Source organism: Metschnikowia bicuspidata (assembly GCF_001664035.1).
Source record: "Metschnikowia bicuspidata var. bicuspidata NRRL YB-4993 chromosome Unknown METBIscaffold_4, whole genome shotgun sequence".
NCBI lineage: Eukaryota > Fungi > Ascomycota > Pichiomycetes > Serinales > Metschnikowiaceae > Metschnikowia > Metschnikowia bicuspidata.
Genome location: NW_017387734.1, coordinates 248,422 through 269,077, shown reverse-complemented (window position 1 = coordinate 269,077; position 20,656 = coordinate 248,422). Strand labels below are relative to the sequence as shown.

At 49.6% G+C, this 20,656-nt stretch overlaps 4 protein-coding genes across 4 annotated transcripts; 2 read left to right on the top strand and 2 right to left on the bottom strand.

Annotated features, from left to right (window-relative positions):
* Positions 1 to 873: 873 nt before the first annotated feature.
* Positions 874 to 3,234, top strand: UTP13 (Utp13p; the record flags this gene model as incomplete). The annotated part of the gene is made up of 1 exon (XM_018857737.1): positions 874 to 3,234. One exon carries the CDS (start codon positions 874 to 876, stop codon positions 3,232 to 3,234), a length of 2,361 nt encoding a protein of 786 aa, XP_018710794.1.
* Positions 3,235 to 5,317: 2,083 nt separating this feature from the next.
* WOR2 (Zn(II)2Cys6 transcription factor WOR2) lies at positions 5,318 to 6,607 on the bottom strand (the record flags this gene model as incomplete). Its single annotated transcript, XM_018854210.1, has 1 exon — positions 5,318 to 6,607. One exon carries the CDS (start codon positions 6,605 to 6,607, stop codon positions 5,318 to 5,320), a length of 1,290 nt encoding a protein of 429 aa, XP_018710793.1.
* Positions 6,608 to 13,514: 6,907 nt separating this feature from the next.
* On the top strand, positions 13,515 to 15,067 carry METBIDRAFT_15165 (uncharacterized protein; the record flags this gene model as incomplete). Its single annotated transcript, XM_018854572.1, has 2 exons — positions 13,515 to 14,510; positions 14,567 to 15,067. Coding segments are annotated over 2 exons (1,497 nt in total), but the record flags the coding sequence as incomplete, so codon positions are not given.
* Positions 15,068 to 15,372: 305 nt separating this feature from the next.
* On the bottom strand, positions 15,373 to 16,041 carry GIR2 (Gir2p; the record flags this gene model as incomplete). Its single annotated transcript, XM_018854859.1, has 1 exon — positions 15,373 to 16,041. A coding segment is annotated over one exon (669 nt), but the record flags the coding sequence as incomplete, so codon positions are not given.
* Between the last annotated feature and the right edge of the window lie 4,615 nt (positions 16,042 to 20,656).

Below are 20,656 nucleotides of genomic sequence, written 5' to 3'. Positions count from 1 at the left end.
AGGACTTGAGCCTAGATACAATAGAGGTGCCCACCATACTCGAAGACAACAGGGGCGTTGTTTTGTCCGTCAATGGAACAGGAAGCAACCCCAGCAACAGCAAGACGGTGGACATAAAGGAGAAACATGTCCAAGATAGAGTACAAAAAGGAGACATCACAGTGAAGACGGTCGGGACCGAAGATAACATCGCCGACACGTTCACTAAACCATTACTGTACGTGCCTTTCGGGAGACACCACCCATATTTGGGGTTCGACAAGAGGTATGCGATCAGAGTGATCGCGATATCCAAGCCCTAAAAAAGTCATGGCGAGATCAACTGAGACGAATGATGAATAGTGAAGCCCCTAATTACATCATTCCGGGGAGTGTCACGTGGTATCCGCCACGTAGGCATCCCTCACGTGGCAAGAGAAAAAAACTTCCGTACAGGGAAAGTTTTTTCCCTTTCCTTTCTTCCTTAAGGGTTTTTAGAGAATAGTAGTATCCTAAGGATCCGAAGTACCGTACATACTTGAATTGAGAAATCTGATACTGAAAGCCAGCCCAGGCCGCACCAAAAACACCAGTCCAAACCACCCCTCCCTTTCCATCCCCATCCACATCCAATTCTTCTTTTTCTTCTTTTTCTTCTTCCTCTTCTTCTTCTTTATTTTCTTCTCTCTTTTTCTTTTCCTTCTTTTCCTTCTTATTTTCCTTCTTCTTCCTCTTCTTCTTTTCTTCCTCCTCCTCTCCTCTCCATCTCCTCTCACTCCCGCGCCATCGCGCCTGCACACGCCGCGCGCTCTTCTCTGCTCGCACAATCAAATCTCCCATTTCCCTCCATACTACTTTGTTTCTTCCCTCTTCCCTCTCCCCCCATACTACACCATGGCGGACCCCATCAAATGTGCCTACACGGCACAGGCCCTCGGCCCCTTCTACACCGGCGCCACGCCCGCAGCGTTTGCGCGCGACTCGGCGGTGGTGGCCACGCCCTTGGACGATGCGGTCATTGTCACCGACTTGGCCTCGGACCGGCGGTTGCACACGTTGGCCGGTGACGGTGAAAGCGTGTCTGCGTTGGCCATGACGCCAGACGGCACGTGGCTCGCGGTGGTGTCGCAGAGCCAGCAGCTCCGCGTGTACGACATGCGTTCGGGCGCGCTCTGCAAGCTGCACAAGTTCGGCGCGCCTGTGTACATGGCGGCGGCGGACGGCACGTCGTCGCTCTTTGCGTTCGGCGCCACGGACGGGCTTGTGTGCGTGTGGGACATTGCCGGCGGCTACGTGACGCACGCGCTCAAGGGGCACGGCGCCACGGTGTGCGCGTTGGCGTTCGCGGGCCGCCTCCACCTGGCCGCGTGGCAGCTCGCGTCCGGCGACACCATGGGCACCAGCAAGGTGTGGGACCTTGTGGCGCGCCGCTGCGTGGCCTCGGCCGCGGAGCACAGCGGCGCGGTGCGCGGCGTGGCGTTCCTGGCGGACGGCCAGCACTTCTTGACCGCCGGCCGCGACGAGGTGGCCGTGCTCTACCGCACCAGCAACTTGCGGCGGCCCGTGGCCACGCTCGCGGTGCGCCACCTGGTCGAGGCGTGCGGCTTCGTGGCGGCCGCGGGCAGGCTGCTCTTCTACACGGCCGGCACCGGCGCGCACTTGCGGCTCTGGGACCTTGCCGGCCGCCCCGCGGGTGGCTCGCGCGTGCCGTTGGCCACGCTGGAGGAGACCGTGGCCACGCACGTGGCGCCCACGCGCGGCGGCGCGCACTTGGCCATGGTGCTCAGCGACCAGACGCTCGTGGACTTGGCGCTCGAAAACGCGCAGGCCCAGCCCGGCGCCAATGCCGTGGCCGTGCCCACTGCGCGGCTTATTGCGGGCAACCACGGCATTGTGGCGGACCTCCGGCGCGCCGGCCCGGGCTTGGCGTGCGTGGCCTTGGCCACCAACGCGCCCGCCTTGCGCATCGTGGACCCGCGCCGCCCGCTCGACGTGCAGCTCTGCGAGGGCCACACGGACTTGCTCAACTGCTTGGACGTGTCGCCCGACGGGCTTTGGATCCTCACGGGCAGCAAGGACCACGACGCGCGCTTGTGGCGCCACCTGGCCGCGGCCGGCCGCTTCGAGTTGCACTGCACGTTCGCGGGCCACGCGGGCGCCGTGACCGCGTGTGCGTTGCCGCGGGCGGCGGCCGCGGCGCCCGCGTTCGTGGTGACCGCGTCCGCGGACTTGACCGTCAAGCGTTGGGCGGTGCCGGCGCAGGCGGGCGCCACGGTGCGCAGCAGCGAGTACACGCGGCGCGCGCACGACAAGGACATTAATGCCGTGGCCATGGCGCCCAACGACGCGCTCTTCGCCACGGCGTCGTTCGACAAGACCGCCAAGGTGTGGGACGCGGCCAGCGGCGACACCGTGGGCGTCTTGCGCGGCCATCGCCGCGGCTTGTGGGACGTGAGCTTCTGCCAGTACGACCGCATGGTGGCCACGGCCGCGGGCGACAAGTCCGTCAAGGTGTGGCTGTTGCACGACTACTCGTGCACGCGCACCTTGGAGGGCCACACCAACGCGGTGCAGCGCGTGCGCTTCTCCAGCAAGAACCGCCAGGTGGTCAGCTGCGGCGCGGACGGCTTGGTCAAGGTGTGGGACCTCAAGGACAGCGACTGCGTGGCCACGCTCGACAACCACGCCAACCGTATCTGGGCCATGGACGTGAGCGCCGACGGCGCGCACATCGTATCCGCGGACGCGGACGGCCACATGAGCTTCTGGGCCGACGCCACGGACGCGCTCGCGGCCCAGCGCCAGCTCGACCTTAAGCAGCGCGTGGAGCAGGAGCAGGCCTTGGCCAACTGCGTGGGGCGCCGTGACTGGAGCTCCGCGTTCTTGCTCGCCTTGACCTTGGACCACCTGATGCGCGTGTACAACGTGGTCAAGCTGCTGATTGCGGCGCCTGCCGACCGCGGCCTGCCGGTGGGGTGCCGCCTGCTCGAGGCCACCATGAAGGCGCTCGACCCGCTGCAGATGGCCGCGCTCCTCAAGCGCGTGCGCGACTGGAACATCAACTTCAAACAGTTCGAGATCGCGCAAAAGGTGCTTGCGGTGGTGCTCGCCCGCCTCGACATGGCCGACCCCGACATGCGCCGGGCCGTGGACCTGATCGTGCCGTACAACGAGCGCCACTTCCTGCGGCTCGACGCCATGCTCGAGGAGACCTACGTGCTTGACTACGTGGTGCAGGAGATGGAGCGGGCCTAGGCGAGGGGGGCGGGGCTACTGCCCTGCGCGTCCGTGCTCTGGTAGCTGCGCTGCGGCGTGCTCACGAGGGAACGTGGCATTGGTCGCCGGGCTTTGGGCACCGCCGATGCTTGCGGGTACGCTAGGATGACGGGGGCTTGCTGAAAAGACGGTACTAAAACTTCCGCTCGGGCTTTCGCTTGGGAGTATGGTCGGATTACGGTTGCCTCCTGAAAAGACGTTGCTTGGGACGAAAGGTCTTGAAGACACTTCCGAGATGACGGTGGCCACAAGAGGAGATGTAGAGGAGATGTCGCGTGAAATCCGCTTGGGGATACACTCATCTCAGAAGTGGAACGGACCTGAGAACACGTTTAATCGAGGCGCCAAAAACATGTCGCTTGGGCTAGCGAGCTTCTGAAAAATCCGGGCCCGGAAAAGAGTCTGAACAAGCCAGAGTCTTCGAAAACAACCCTTTGGTTGCAACGTGGCTCCGAGAGAAGATTTGGCTTCAAAAGGACCTGGGTGGAAACAACTGGCATTATATTACCGAAATGAGGATTGGCTTACAAAACCGCTGGCCAGGCAGTCATCCCACGAAACCTCTCGAAAGTCATTTCGAAAGTCACTTCCCGAGCAATTTCCGGAGTCTCTTCTGGAGTCTCTTCCGAAGTCATTTCCGGAGTCAGTTCCGGAGTTAGTTCCGGAGTCTTTTCCGAGGTCACGTCAGAAAGTCAATGCTCAAAGACATTTTAAAAGACACCCCAAGCGTCATGCTTGAAACAGTCCCTTCTAAAGCCACTACAACTTTTGAGAGCAAGCATGGCGTCAGTGGTCTCCAATTCCCCACGTCAGTGGCATGACGACATCTGTACCGGCACATTGCTGCTTTAAGTGGAAGTCGCATGTCGCGGATAACCCGGCACGACCCGGGGCAAGCCAGCCTGGATCTGGGTATGCAATATAGCAGCTGCACGCGCGCGCCAGTGCTTGCTTCGCCGTCTCGGATCCAACAATACATATATACTGCACATACATTCCCGCCCACGGGCAAGAAAAATTTAGTGTTCGTCGCCGCTATTGTCCGCCGAGGGTTTGGATTTGCTGGCGCGTCGAATAGGAGGCTTTCCAACGTAGCAAGCCCCTTCCCATCCAGTGGTCTCGAACCGCGCTACAACGTGGAAAGCCCACCGCTGTCGGCGGAAGCCGCCGCATACATACATGCAGTTCCAAGCTCATACTGCACCTAGTACGCCTTCCCACGTACAGAAATAATATGTCTAGCGTCGACACCTGCGCGCTCGTTTGGCCGGCTGTCTGATCTTCCGAAAAAAACGTGACCACTCTGGCTACGACGGTATCCCACACTTTATAGACATTTAGCCACCGCTATATTCACAGAGGCGAATCATCGGCGAGCCATCCACGCCGTGCCCAGATCGATGCTCGGCGACAGATAAGAATTAACATGAGCTGCGTGGGCAACAATGCCAAGGGAAGTGCTCCATTTCCTCTTTCATTTTTGCGCTTGATCTTGCGCGCCGGCATACGTGGGCAGGATCGGCCGACGAGGTGGGCTGGGTATGTAAAACCCGGTGTTCTCGGCCCACGGCCAAATTTGCGGTTGCGACTAAACGTTGCTTTTTTCACCTCCCCCCCTGAGATATGCCGCCGAACGGAACACTCTACCAGTATCAAGGGGAAGTGGTGAACCCACCCGGTGTTGTCCCAAGAAATGAGTCGGCTTGTTGAAAAGTTTTAGATTCATGTGCCGAACTTTAGGTATTGTGTTGAGACGACGAGGACAAAAGAGAAGCAAGTGAAGAAAATGACAAGAAAAAAACATAAGTGCAAGAGGGAGTAAAAGACAAGAAAAAAAAAAAATCTGCGGGCAAAAAACGCAAAAATTGCAAAAATAGAGTAAGAAAATAGAACCCAGTGTGCAGCTGCCATACGTCGAAGGGGCGGCCCGCGCGTGTGTGAGTGCCAGCGCTGTCCCGTGTTTCATGAGCTCCCCCAAGCCTTCAACGGATATTCCACGCACTATTGGTTTTATTAGCGTCGTTTCTAATTATTCTATTGAGTACATTTATGTATCTGTAGATCACATCAAATCGTGCACTGATGAGCGGTGTCTTTCCTTCGAGGGCAGCGGGCCGCTGGGGCTCGTGGGGCTGCTTGGGTCGCTTCTCAGGCCACCTTTCAGTCTTTCCTTTTCAGTATTCTCGTTGCTGGAGTCCTTCCCATTCAGAGCCTCGTAGCCCAAACAGAGCTTCTTCAGGCGCTCGCAGTTGAAGCAGTGAGGCTTGCGCTCGTCGCACTTGATACGGCGCTTGCGGCAAGTGAGGCACCCCGTCCGCGTTCTGCGTTTGATGATGCACCGCTTGTTGATGAGCGCATGGTTTGGGTCGCTGGTCATCTCTTCCATGGATACCCCATGTTTCTGGTAATGTGCGGAGCTGTGGCCGGCAGGTATGCCCTCCATCTGCAAATAAGGGGGCCCCGCCTTGAACTGCGCGTGTGGATAGTGCTCGTACGCAACAGCAGCGCCAGGACTGACCTGTGCATTATAAGGCACCGTGTTGTAGTAGCCTGGGTACCCGACCATAGGGACCGGCTGACCATAGTTGGCGGCCTCGCCACTGCCTGCAGTGGCACCATTGTAGAACGCCATGGGGATCACCATGCCGGGCGCACCCGGGGCTGGCCCGGTAGCTGGGCCTGCAACGTGGAACGCCTGCGTCATCTGCGGGTTGTAGGCCGGGCCTGGCACTCCCGCAGGCACAGGGCCTGGGGCATACGAAAACGACGCGGGGCGCGGGCGTGCTGCGAAAGTGGGCGACTCGCCCAGCGGCAGCCGCGACTCCTGCGAGCCAAAGCTTTGGTACAGCGTGGCGCGTGTGACGAGACCAGCGCTCGACTCTTGTCTTGGCCGGTAATGAAGTTGGGGCAGCAGCAGCAGCAGATGCAGTTGCAGATGCAGCAGTTGCAGATGGACCAGCACGTGTCTTGGGCGATGGCTTTCGCGGTAGTTGAAGCAGTCCATAGGCACATGCGAATCCAGCCCAATGCTCAGCACTGAGTTACGCCCACTGGACATGGCGCTAGGTCCCACATGACTTTCCTTGGCGAGATGCGCTGTGGCCACATGGCCGTCCATGTGGCCGTGCGCCATGCCCGGGTATGCGTGGATCAGCTGCAGCACACGTGCGGGTTTCACCGGGCCGCTAGGCAAAAACACCTCCTTTTGCCGGGGGCTTGTTTCTGACAGCCTTTTTTGGGCGGCTGTCACGGATTTGTAACTTTGGGGTAGTTGAGACTCAGGCCTAACGCCCGGACCCGCCGGGTTATGGGCGCCGATTAGGAGTTCAGACACTGAGGGGAGCTGTGGCATGATTGGGTTAATTAAAGACGAATGTGGATGGCTGTGAATATGAAGTTCACGGGCGGGCGGTAAGCTTTTTTTTGGGGGGAGGAGGGCGTAGACGGACACGGTCACTTGGAATGTGTCCGAGGGCTACAATTAGAATGGGAGGCCGAGAAAATGTTCAGCTCCCAGCGATTGGTGGTAAAGCCAGATGGGTGGTGGTGTGGAAAAGCTTGTTAAATTTGAGAAGCCAAAAAAAAGGCTTCTGCCATACGTGGACGAACAGCCGTTAGGTTTTATACGGGATGGACATGTGAAGGCAGACTTTGAGATCGACAAGCGCCTCACGGGGTATATGCACACCCACATGCGGCGCAAGCCAAGTCGAGCAGCTACAGATACATAAGCTGATGTACATGGGAGCTGTTGGTCTGTGCAGTCCAAGAGAAAAACGCCTCGTTTCAGCTGCTCTAGCCTGCTTTGCCAAAAATATGAAGGTTTCCAATAAGCCTTGCACTTTTAAACTAGTGGTACGTTCGTGTGTTATTCAGTAACTTTCCGAGCATGAAGCTGACACTGTCTTTCATAGGAGAGCAGAACAACTTCTTTTTCTTGCTACAACAATGTCCTTTTTGAACACAACTTCGTCGGGGAAAGCCTGAATTTGGTGAGTGCATGCAAGGTGTGTATGTGTGATTTTTGTTGTGCTCACTGTTTTTTTTTCTTCTTGTCCACACAAAATTACTACCTTGTTTTGGGCGCGCGCGGGATTGGTCCTTCCCGAAGACTGAAACGCACTCAGTGCATCATCTCGTCTTGCCATCTAAGGCGTCACGAGGGGTGAAATTGTTCCTGTATTCTTTAAATTTTTTTTTCAATGTATTTCAGTTCCGAACTCTGAAATTACAATTTGCAAGATTTGACCACACAACCGATGTGGCTTCTTCAGCTCAGCTGAATAGTCTATTGCTTCGATACTGTTGACTAAAGGTTCATTTATTTTATTGTTTTCTAAATATTTCAAAACTCGGGCTTGATTTGCTGCTCGAATAAATTCAAACCCTTCTCTTCTATCTTCTGCCCTTTGCTTGTTAACATATTGGAGAACATATTTCTTTTTGTGTGCGGAGTAGCGACAAGCTCATCAGACTATGGAGGTGCGAAGCACTTCGGGTCTTGGCAACACTTACACCTGCAGGCAGTAACGTACTTTTCTGTTGACTACCTGTCTTTGAAAATAAAGCTTGCTCTTTTGGCATCGCTAAGACTACAACCGAAAGGCCCTACATGGCCTGACTTTCTCGGTTTGTGCTGTTTTTGCATGCGAAGTCGATCTGCGTCTCGTAGGCTATACCTGCTTTGCGTGTACATCTGTCTATGTCTCGTCTCTGGATCTGCGCGCTCTTGAGCGCAGAGGACAAGAAAAAAAATAAAACGCCTGACCCCCGTCTATGTAGGTCGATGTTAGCGAGTGTGGAGGCCTTTACGAATACACGGAGTTTGCGAGAGGCGCAAAAACTTCATGGAATCGAGCAGGGACAAACAATACGAGAATTGTTCAAGTATGCCCTTCGAATTTCCCTTAGGTGGTATTCACGTGTATTTGACAGGCATTGGACTTGGCCTTGTACAGCGTAATGCTAAGTCGAGCTATGCTCTTCGAAGATTAATTCCGCAGCTTGACGAAAACGCCTAAACAAAAAAGAAAACGCACCAAACTGCTCGAGGCGTGCAATGCTATGGGTGGTCTTGGTCCCTTGAAGTTCTATCTGTGTTCGGCTAATCGTGCCGGGGGTCCTTCCCAATGCATGTTTGCAGATCGGATAGCATGCCAGCCTCCAATTCATGCGCGAAAAGGACACGATTTCACGTTGAACAAACAACAAACGTTCCTCCTTTCGCGCTGTATGCTGGAAAAAACGCAAGACGCAATGATCTGGGCGGTTATGGTACACCTCTGCTGGCCAATTTAGCCGAAGACGAATTCGGGATTTGCGCCGACATCAAATTTTCGTCGGGCGGAATTTGTGCTCGTGAGAAATTTATGTTTCTCCCAATGTTCAGCTTTGAATGGTATGGTTGTAGGCAGTACCTACTCACCCCACTTGCTGGTATTGATAGTGGCCAGAGTTGGCTGGCTCTTCAGAAAACCTAAGGGGGGAAGGTAGTTTTGCGTTTTTGGTGGCGAGAACCCGATGCGTCGGCCCCTTCGTTTCTACTTGCCGTGTGCTCGCCCTTGCCGCATTTCGTGTATAGTTACCCGACTAACTTGCGCACCCTGTACCAGGGAGCAGGATTAGGCTGCACGCAAAACCCTGAGCAAAATAGTCGATGGTACTGGCTAGGCCCATACTTTGTTATGATCTTTTCATACTGCTGTCTTCTCCATCGGCTCTTTGAGAAATGCTTATCCCTAATGTGGCACCTATTATTTCAAGCGAGGCCTGCATCATCTGGCTCCCGCGCTACCCAAAACTGCTGCTTCAATGCGAGCTCTGAGCCGCGCCGGAATTGGAAAGTTCTGCATCAGAATGTATACTCAGGCTTCGCAATGCGGATGAGCATTAAAATAACGTCATCGCCAGTGCGAGCGCATTAACTATCTGTTGGGTTGTGTAGCTCGTGCCTGTACGTAATTGCGTTGAGATCGATTTTGTGAGAAAGTACGAAAAGTGGAAGTAAGGGTAAGTGTGCATTCACTGCTTGTATTAGCGAACGAGAAATTGCAAGGTATTTGTCTCGTACATGGTTTGATGGGTGGGCGGATTCATGCTGGGATATGGGATTTTTCCCCGCTTGTCAGGCGTGAAATGCCACTGGGTACACTGACGAGTGTGCATACAAGCCGGGAAAAACCGTTGAAAATGGACTGGTTTAGCCGGAACTCCACAGGCGCATAAACTTTCATATATGGGGGGATTCCCACCTATTCCCGGGAGTTTTGAGACGGACAATTCCGCAATGGAATTACGGGACACTGCTCCTGCAGTGTTCGATGGTCCTCGTCTGTGTTTTCAAAGTGGTAAGGGCCTCAGCTTGATGAACCTTAATCATGCGGACCAATCGTTTTTCGATGTTTTCTAGAAGTGACTGGTAAATAGGGAGAAAAAGTCAAGCCAAAGTCTATTCTGGGCGAATCAGATCTGTGAATGCTGCCCGTGACCTGCATGCAACATGTGGGCATACAAACCGAGCGAGACGGCCTACTTCTTATTTCAGCTTTTCTTGGCTGGTGGTTGTGAGCACGAAAAGACAAGTTAACAGATTAATAGACTCGTACTGTAGACATGATGTTCGTGGCGCCCCGATTCGGATTTCCCAGGAAATGTGGGACCTTTCGCATGCTCATAGGGAGTCGGCTCGGGGATGCGCTGGGTTTTGCTCTTGTACGAGCTCGCTTGGCTTACCTGATTTGGAAAGTTTTCGCTACGCGTAAAGATACTCCGACAAGCTTCTTGCCGAGACTAGGCGAGTCAGCTATGCTCGTCTCCAATTACCTTATTCGAATATACTCGTAACCGAGAGCACACTCTGGGAATGCTGAGCTACTCAGGCTGTGGGTGGTTTTGCTACTATCATGGTAAGCATCGTATCAAGAGCATGCGGGGTAGTCCCCGAATTTGGGGTACTGAAAAGGACGGCCAACGGAAGGCTGCTGACGGCGGTTGAAGTCCAATAATTAATTTGGGTGCGAGGGTGTGCAGAGAGGAGCGTTTCCGGAAAAGTGGAGTGCGCTCGTCGAAGTTAAAGATCATGTGAACGCGAAGTTGAGATGCGTACACCCTGATGTCACTTTAAAGTTATTTCTTCGCATTAAGACGCGCGATGTTGCAGAGGGTTGCAATGTGTGACTCTTTCTTTTGTTTGCGTTCTGTGCGGCGGCACTCGGCCCCGCCTTATCGGAATGTTTGTCGGGCAGGGTCACGTGCCCGTCCCGCCTGACATACTTGATTCGGCGATAAGACGGCACCCGCTCCGGCTTTCTTGTGCAGCGCACGCCATTTTCTCCTTAGTGCTTCGTTTGGTATAGTGCTTGGATCTTCCTGCCGGTCGAGCCAGGACTGTAACTATCACGGTGGCTTTTCTCTACTTCTTTTTGTGCTTTCTCGGATTTCGTCGCATATGATCTCTTTCGCTGTTTTTGCCAACAAGCTCTCCGTCGGTCTGTTGAACTGCTGACAGGACTCAGTGCCATATCGATATACCATTGAGAATCACGTTTCGTATTTTTCGCTCTTGGCAACAACAAATCAAATTTACCGCCTTTGGCATCAAAGTCAAACCCAACCGAGGAATGGGGTCCACTGGACCCATGGCTTCGACGTCACATGGTAATTTTTCTGATGCTGTCGAGACCGGGCCCTGTGGCCGGTCAGAAATGAGAATTTGTATCAACATGGCAGGGGACTCGCCGGGTTTTCCAAGGCTCAGTAAGACGCGGGCCGCCAGGCTCCATGTCACTATTGTTGAGACGGGGAATAACGACATGAGGGAAATCTGCCAGTTGTATGAAAAAAGTAAGCTTCTAGAACTAGGCGTGCACCCATTGACCAGCTTGTGCATCACGTACCAGGCCCAGAACGAGGATGCATGCTTTAATTCTGCGCGTTTCATGATTCTCTTCAACTTGTTGAGCCAATTGAACTGGGACTTGTGCAGAACAACCAACATCAACTTGCACGTCAACCACGTAGACACTGACCCAAAGTTGGAGTTGTTGCAGGAGCTTCCTGTGAATTTTTCGGTCCTGGGAATAGCCGGCTATCCTGAGCACGTGGCGTTGGAGGATGCTTCAACGTTGGCGACGCTCGAAAAGTCGCATCTGTATCTAAATGGGTATCTCTAGCAAAGTCATGACAAAGGATACGGTTCGAAGTGGTGCGTCTCATGGGGCATGGACGTAAATTGTCGCAGCCTGTTTTACTTGCCCGGTGTGGTCCAGGATGGATGGTCGAGCTATCATGGTTGGAGCTTGAGTTTCCACTGCTTGCAACATTGCCATTGCATCACTCATGACACCAAGACCGAGGCACACCTCGTCTGGATAAACATCAATATCCGACTTCGCCTCCAGCTTAGAATTACACTAGCTCGAGAAGACGACATATAGTTCCCTATGCGATCCCACGGTCAGAGTAGGCGGTAGGCACCAGATGAACGCCTCCCTAGAGCTTCCTTGATTTAGGCCAATTTGTGCCTATGAGAAGGGGAGCACAAGCGCTGGTATTTGTATCCATATTTCCTATTTTGTGTTACTGCTGATCGAGTCTCGAGACCCAGCCAGGCAAAGCAATGGTGGCGATCGACACAACAAGAGAACACCTCTTCCACCACCTTGAGCTTTTTTGCCGTTGTCACTGCCCGTCATCTGAACGAATATTAGATTCGCATATAGACTAGCGGATTGCGGCAGTCGCAATATTCACGGCCCAGATGAAACCACCGCCAAAATCACCCTCAAATTGGGATTCCAAAAACACCACACACGACAGCTCGCAGCCTGACGCAAATCTTCTTGAGGCATATAAATCAGCGTTCTGCCACTCTGCCATTACAGATCGCCCGGCCGCGACTGCACATAGACACACAAACCGCACATATACATTGTCTGATGGAATAACATTCAGTTAGAGCCATCTCCACGTTCGTGACTCGAATTCTCTTTATCCATGGACGGAGACCATCCTCAAGGCGGTACGTAAATAATCTGATCGGAGATTATGGATGCCGGGCGGACGGAACCGATTGTCCCGATGCCCAGACATTCCATCTCCGAATCTCGTTTCTTGGAACAAATATGCGATGAACTAACATCCCAGGTTTGAACCCGTTGCTGCTAAAAAAGGCGAAGTTGCGTGGGATTTTGCTTGACCATGGCGTCGAGTACGCGTCCAACGCGAAAAAAGCCGAGTTGGTCGATTTGTACCTCAAGCATGTAGCCCCCCCAGCAAAGCCCTCTGTAATTATTGCAGAGGGCGATTTCGAGGATCAGAGGCTCCAGAAAGAGCCCAAGCCATCCCGAAGGTCGAAACAGGACCGGAAGCTCGAGAGCCCCCTCGAAAAACCCGAGGAAAAAGTCTCCAAAACCGCGCTTCCAGACGCCACAGAAGACCACGGGAAAGGCCTGAAGAAGAAGAAGACCAGAAAACACAGGAAACGCACTGACCACGCTCCTGCTGCTCCAGAAATCTCGGAACGGGGGACTAGTCTGGAAGAAAAGCCCGACATCAAGCTTCTTGATTCGTTCAAAGTGGATGAAACGCCTCGAAAGACCGAGGAAAACAAGGCCCAGTACGAGACGCCGGACAGAACGCAAATCAGCAAGCGTGCTTCACCCAGAAGTAATGAAAGTGTGGGCCGCGAACATGGGAAGCTTTCCGCGGCAAACCAAGGACTGTCCATGCCAGATCACGTATCGCTGAGCGCGTCTAGACAGCGCAAGAGAAGGTCCATGCTTGAGGAAATCGACCTTCCAATTGCCGCCACGCCACTGAAAGGCAACGTGTTTGAGGTGGACTCGGAATCAGAGCCGGAGGTGCTTTCGTCGCGGAGAAAGAAACAAAAACGCGGCGCAGATCAGTCGTTCTTGAACTCTCTGAGCTCCCCGGTCTCCAGAGTCAAGCCTTTGGCCGATCCAGGCGTCTCTGGTGTCGAGGCGAAAATGGAAAAACATGCTTCCGAGCCAGCCTCTGCGTCCCCCGTATCACAGAAGGTCATAGGATCCAACGACATTAACGAGCACACGCCTTCCCAAAAGAAACTGGCAACTGTCGAGTCTGAAGTTGAACCACCAGTTTTGCAGGAGATCGTGCATGACGAGGGTGCAGAGGAAACATCCACCATAGTCAGTGAGCTGACAGAGGAGCCCAGCTTGTGGTTCAAATCGCAACTGTCTTTCCAGGTCCACGGAAGTCCACATCTCGGCGAGGAATTGGACTCGACTGCCTCAGCGACGCAAAACTTTGATTCGGCGCTTTCAAAGCTAAAGAAAGAGACCCGCAGTCAGGATGTGCTCTCGCCACAGCAGAAAAAGGAAGAGTTGGCCAAACTTTTCAACATTGACATAAACAGCATCAAGCCCAAGAAGAAAGGTGCCAGATCCATCACACCAAGGAGGCCCATAGTCATTCCGCTGGCATTGTTAGCACGCAGCCGTGCAAACTCGCCAGAAATCGAGAAAGTGAGCCTTCATTCCTTGGAAGATGAGCTCTCCTCTGAAGACGAGGACGAGCCTGCCGCTGCGAGCGTAAATCACACGCTTTTGTCTGAACCAGACGCTCCTCGTGTATCAGCCAGCAGAAAGGCCTTGCAGTCTTTATGCCAGAATTCAAACCCAAGAGCATCCCTTTCGCGGGTCATCTCCTACTTAGTCCTTTGGCTTGGCTTGGTGAGTGCACTTCTTTTCGGATACTGGTACAGAGAGCAGACCTTCCTCGTTGGATACTGTGGCCAGTCCATCAACCGCAGAACTGTTCCTGATACACCAGACACGTCGAGAATCTTGGCGGGGCTTGGGGAGTACTTGGACAACAACTTCAAACCCGAGTGTGTAGAGTGCCCCCAACATGCCAGATGTTTCCCCCGCCTTGAGGTTGCGTGCTACGATGATTTCGTGGTCTCGACGCCATGGTACTACCCGTATGTGCCCAACTTCAATCTCAAGGCACAGAAGTGTATACCCGACACAAAGAAGGCCGAGAAGATCGAGATTATGATTGACGTTGCTCTTGATCTCTTGAGGGCAAGGAATGCCAATGAGAACTGCGGCCGCTCGGACGCGGATGACACCGGTGCAGGGCTCCATGTTTCGGAGCTCCACGATCTTTTGTTGGCATTGAAAGCCCCATACATCACTGAAGAGGAATTTGAGGAGTTATGGGAGCGCTCCGTGGTGGAGTTGGAAAAAGAACCCGAAATAATTGTAAGGCAAGTTACCCCATTTCGATAAAGTTTGATACGCCTCGAGCTCATTACTAACATTTGCAGGTCAGACACACCAATCATCTCATACCATCCCCAGTTGACTCTAACGACCCTGTTGCAGAGACGTACGACGAAAGCAAGGTTCTTCGATCAACGTCCTTATCGCACGTCAGTCTCAAGTGCATGATGTCAAATACGATTCTTAGTTTAGCCTTGCGATTCAAGAAGACGTTGGCTGCCGTTGCTGCGTTATGTGCTGCTGTCTACGCTGCTTATTGGAAGTACCAGCAGTACAAGCTCTACTCGGACAAAGTGGACACACTCTATCACGAGGTTTTGAGTAAGCTCCAGAGACAAGCCAGATTGGGCCGAGACTCACGTGAGCTTCCCAAATTCATTGGGTCCGTACAGCTCCGTGACTTAATTCTCAGCAGCGAGCGTAATCTCTCGTACAAAATGAGGCTTTGGCAAGCCGTGAGCCACAAGGTCGACCGCAACACTAACGTGAAACACGAGCTTTTGGAGGTGCATGGTGAGGTCATGAAAGTGTGGCAGTGGATCTCGAATGTGGAGTAGTGCTTGTTGGTATAATTACCAGCCAAGCAGAGCCGTATGTATGGCCATCAGCAGGGTCACTATCCATCAGCAGTTTCAGACATACAGAACTAGCCCCGTTGATCCAGGATCTCCATACAAAACCAGCACCACTAGTAGACGCACTGCTGTCTACAAAGCCCCCTCCAGCTGAAAATCCGTGCTTCTCACCCTCCGTGAATCTACATCAAGTCCATCGTCTGAATATACATTGTATCTATGGTCAGCGAATGTGATTAGACCTCCAACTTCGCCACCGAGTCCGGAAGGTCCGCAAGCTCGTCGTCGAATTCTCCCGCGAGGCCCTTCTCGAAAATCTCTCTCCCGGTCATTTTGCCGTTGTGCATCCTGTCAAACCTCTCCTTGTCTCTGGCCTCGACCTTCATCTCGGCACGGAACTCGTTTCTCCATTGCGTAAAAGACTCCTGGGTCACTTTAGTACCGTTGAATTTTTTTTGCTCCACGGCCTCTCGGGCCAAAAGCTCATCATCATACTCCTTCTGGGCTTGGTCCACTTTTCGCTGGAACAAAAGCTCGGCCTCGTCTTTCAAAATGGCGGCAACGGCGAAAATGGACGGGATGCCAATATTCATCTCGGCCTCCTCGTTGATTTTGTCCAGCAACTCGGCCAAGTCCGGGCGCTCGAATTCGACGCCTTCTGCCAAACTCACATACTGCTCGGGGGCATCATTGTCGTCGTCGTCCAGATCTTCATAATCCGCCGAGTCGTCTTCGACCTGCACAGTCCGGATATCTAGACCCGGCGCCACTTCGGGATATGATGGGGGGTATTTCACGTCGAGTAAAAGCGCGTGTTTTCTGTCCGAAGAAGTTTCTAGATTCAAGTAGATGGTGAAATGCGTGGGAGATAAAACCGTGAGCTCGTCCGGGTAGATGGACCGAAGCACCTCGATTTCCTGCTCCTGTTCTTCGTGAGGGTCCATGTTTGAAAAAGCCCGGAGTCTAAACGACGAGAAGAACTGGTGGTGTGGCTTCTGTCGTCTTTCAGTGCTACTGCTTTAAGGTGATGAGCCCATGCACGGTCAGCCACGCAGGTCGTGCGCAGCACAAACACAAAAATCTACCGGGAAGGCAGGGCAGGAGAAGGAGAAGCAGGCTGCCGAATAGCAGAAGAAATCAGGAGCGAACGATAAGATGTATGTGCTTGCTGTCTTTGAAAAATGGGGGTTGGGGGGCTATTCTGGTAGGATGTATGAAGTGTATGATATTGGTGCTGGTCACGTGCCCACCAAACTAATTAAGGAGCTGAATGGATCTGGAACAAAGACGGAAATAACACTATTTTCAAGGCTTCATGTGAAATCAACGCAATTGCTATTCACCAGTCTGAAAGGGTTTCTTTCACCAGGAAGCCACTGCTCCAACACCGGCGTCCTGCATATATATTAACAAGCGGTCGGTCCATCTGTTTCGTCTCTTGTTGTTCCTTGGTATGGTGGCCATATTTGTGCTACACAATGACGGATTTGAAAGGCAGGAGGATCTTTTCAGGTTAGAGGATCACGGTGGAAGACAGATCGAAATCTTCGAACAACCTGCAGTGCATACGCCATTGTCCAGGAATACAGCAGAAATTAGGAGCCCGAGATCTGAACACCAAATAGGAAACACCAAATATAGAACACCAAATATAGATAACCAAATATGGAACACCAAATATACTAGCCAAATATGGAACAACAAATATAGAACACAAGATGGGTATGACGCAAGAATGACATACCACGTAACACAGGCGCGGTTAATTGGAAAACGGAGTTTCATGGGCAGAAAGCATCAGCACATGATGTACGGAGCACTAAATATAGAGAACACTTACTATTGTATGTCACGGCTGTAGATGAGACACTTTTTCGAGAAAGCGCGAGACGAGACAATAGAGACGGCTAAAAATTGAGACATGACAGAAGAATATAACCAAGGCACGAAATGATCGAGCACGAACAAAATTCAACTAATTGCGAAGCCCGCTCAGCCGAGATCCAACGAAAAAATATAGAATAAACACAAGATTTGATCAAAGCCCATATTAAAGGGCATATTCGATTCAAACTAGGATATAGAAAAAGAAATATGATGGACGAATTTAGAAGAGCGCAATTGCCAGACTGTTCAATCAGAAAGCACGAAACACTATAAAGTATGAAAGCGTGTGAAAACTTTCGAGAACATGAAGTGGTTAAAGTATGAATTGATAGAACACGGTAGACGCGAGATAAATGGGACACGCAATATAGCAGAGAAAGGTACAGCCCGAAGTGCAACAAAACAAGAATATTGCACGGACTATCATACGAGAGATCATAACACGAAAGACAATGCCGAGAAAAAAAAACAAAGAACAAGACACCAGAGACGATAACACGAAAAATGATTCCACGAAATATCCAAACGAATGATAATAACAGGAATAACACAATAGATAGTGACACGAATATAATAGCACGAAATATGATGACACGAATTAAAATAGAAACCGAAATACATGAAACAAAATATCGGACACGAAATTGAAAAACCGAAAATATAAAAAGACAAAAGACAAAATCATGAAAGATGATGACACAAAATACAGATCACGAAATAGATTTGTTTTGTAAATTCATTTTTTCAAAGGAATAAAACCAAAAATAATAAAAACAGCTCCCCGCTGAGACTCGGCCTGCCCCCTCCCGTTAAGCACGACGTGCTTTAGAAATTTGGCCCGCATCTATTTACGTATTGAATATTATTCATTGATTTCTAGGATAGGTCTCCTATAGTAGTCGCTTCAAATCCGATGGTTGAAGAGGCTAAAGGAGTTCACTTCCTGCAACTCGCCACGTCTTCAAGTGTATATTTTGAATTTTATGGTAACAGACCAATACATATTTGTTAGATTCTTGAAAGGATAGTCGTCCGGAGCCAGAATTTCGTTTGAAAAATAACATAAGACGAAATACAATAACATGAAAGCTACGTCTCTTGTAGTTGGAATAATTTGAGTAGCAAGAGGATTTTTTTTTGTTCTCAAATTTGGAAGAGGGTTTACATTTTATTTATTCCACAGTATATGCCTTTTACAAATTTTAGCTGACAAAACCATGCATGAAGATTAAGCGTTGTGAATCTCATCGAATATATGGATAAGTGTGTGTTGTTTTTTCTCTTGGTTTCTGCTGTTTCTGCATTAGGGCCTACCCGCTCACACCAGCTGTACCTGAGTACAGAGTCCTAACAATTAAAATGAAACTAAAAGTATCAAAAGTAAGACTAGCTGCTGGGGTAAATTAGGGGAACGTGTATAGGGTACAACTTTGAAACGATCAACAGACATCACATACTTGAGACTACGAGAAATTATGGATCTAGCCAAATAAGAATATGAACCGGCGAAAGAAGTACATACCCCATTTGCGGGGACTCTGAAGACTTTTAGAAACAAAGTAATTTTTTTTTGAAAGGGGATATTCACCGTGAGCCTCCCGCAAACACTTTGTACACTTAATGAAAGAAGAGCAAATTACAGAAAAAGGTTAAATCCTTTAATACTAGAGGAGAGAGTGGCGCAAGAATTGAAGCTAGCAATAGTAGTGCTTGTTGGGCCAGTATCTTTGAGCGTTCCAGAATCAACTGTTGTAGTACGAGGGATTTCACAGAAATGCGGAAGATCTCTCTAGGATATTACGAATCAATGTAGCAAGAGGTGTTGGGATTTTAAAGATACTTTGGAAGCCTAGAGTGGGAATTATTTTATGGGAACGGGCCTTTAACGGAAGCTGAGTATCAATTTATATTACCGCGTAGACTCGGAAATTACCGTCCCGGTCATTTCCGAAGTTTTTGGTTAGTCAACCAAGGGTTACTGTCTTTTTTTTTTCTCGTCTAGATCTAATTTGTAAGAAATATGGCTTATTTTCTCATTAGAGTAACTTTTGTTTTGGAGACGATCCTACACTATTTTTTTTTAGTTATTGAAATGAAGTTTTGTTTGATTTTTGACGGTTTCGTTTTTTCGTACATGTATTTTATACGTCCATGATATTATGTCATATATATCCATTAAGCCTATATTGGGGTCTGCGGAATAATTTATTCAGATTGATAATTTACTTTGTTAATTGTATACCTTTGAGTGAGGAATACGTGCATTAGAAAAAGTTCTCTTTTATTTGTTTTTAGTTTGCGATCCAGAAGTAATTGAAAATGAAAGCATCAAAAATATCAAATTAGCTTTCATAACATTTATGAAAGCTAATTTGAGAGAATAGCACGAAAGACTGACACGAACTATAATCGCACGAAAAAACAATACAAAAGATGAATGACACAAGACAATGACACGGAAGATGATCAAAATTGAAATACATAACAAAAAATATATGAACAGATAATATAACGACACCAAAAGTAGTAATCCAGAAGTAGAACAAGACGACAGATGATCAAAATTGAAATACATAACAAAAAATATATGAACAGGAAATATAACGACACCAAAAGTAATAATCCAGAAGTAGAACAAGACGACAGATAATGGTACGAAACATATATAAACCTGGAATAAAAGCACCGAAACACGAAATGAAAACGGACGAAAAATAATAACTCGGGATAAATCACACGAAAGAAAACAACCCAAATATAATGAAAAAATAAAGATAATAAGACGAAGTATAACAAGACAAAATATAATAACACGAAATGCCTCAATATAAAATATAATGAGACGAAGTATAATAAGACAAAATATAATAACTGGAAATACCTTAATATGAAATAAAATTGATATGAAACATAGTAACACAAAATATAATAATAATTCATATAATAACACTTCATATAATAACACTTCATATAATAACACTTCATATAATAACACTTCATAAAATAACGACTCATATAATAACACGACATATAAAAACACGACATATGATAACACGACATATGATAAGACAAATCATTATAAGACAAAATACAATAACACTTCATATAATAACACTTCATATAATAGCACTTCATATAATAACACTTCATATAATAGCACTTCATATAACAACACGACATATAATAGCACGAAATATACCAACACTTCATACAATAACATTTCATTTAATAAGACTTTTTTTTAGTAGATTCATCTGATTAAAGGGGCAAAACTATATAAGCAACATATATGAAATACCTTTAAACATCTCCCAGCTACGTACCAAGTGTCTAAGCTCGGCCCTTCCCCTTTCGTTAGTCACGGCCTGGACGATCCTTATAGCCTGTATCTGTTTACGTATTGGATATATTATAAGACAAAATACAATAACACTTCATACGATAACATTTCATACAATAATACGACATAATAACACTTCATACAATAACACGAAATATATTAACACGACATAATAACACTTCATACAATAACACGAAATAAATTAACACGACATAATAACACTTCATACAATAACACGAAATAAATTAACACGACATAATAACACTTCATACAATAACACGAAATAAATTAACACGACATAATAACACTTCATACAATAACACGAAATAAAT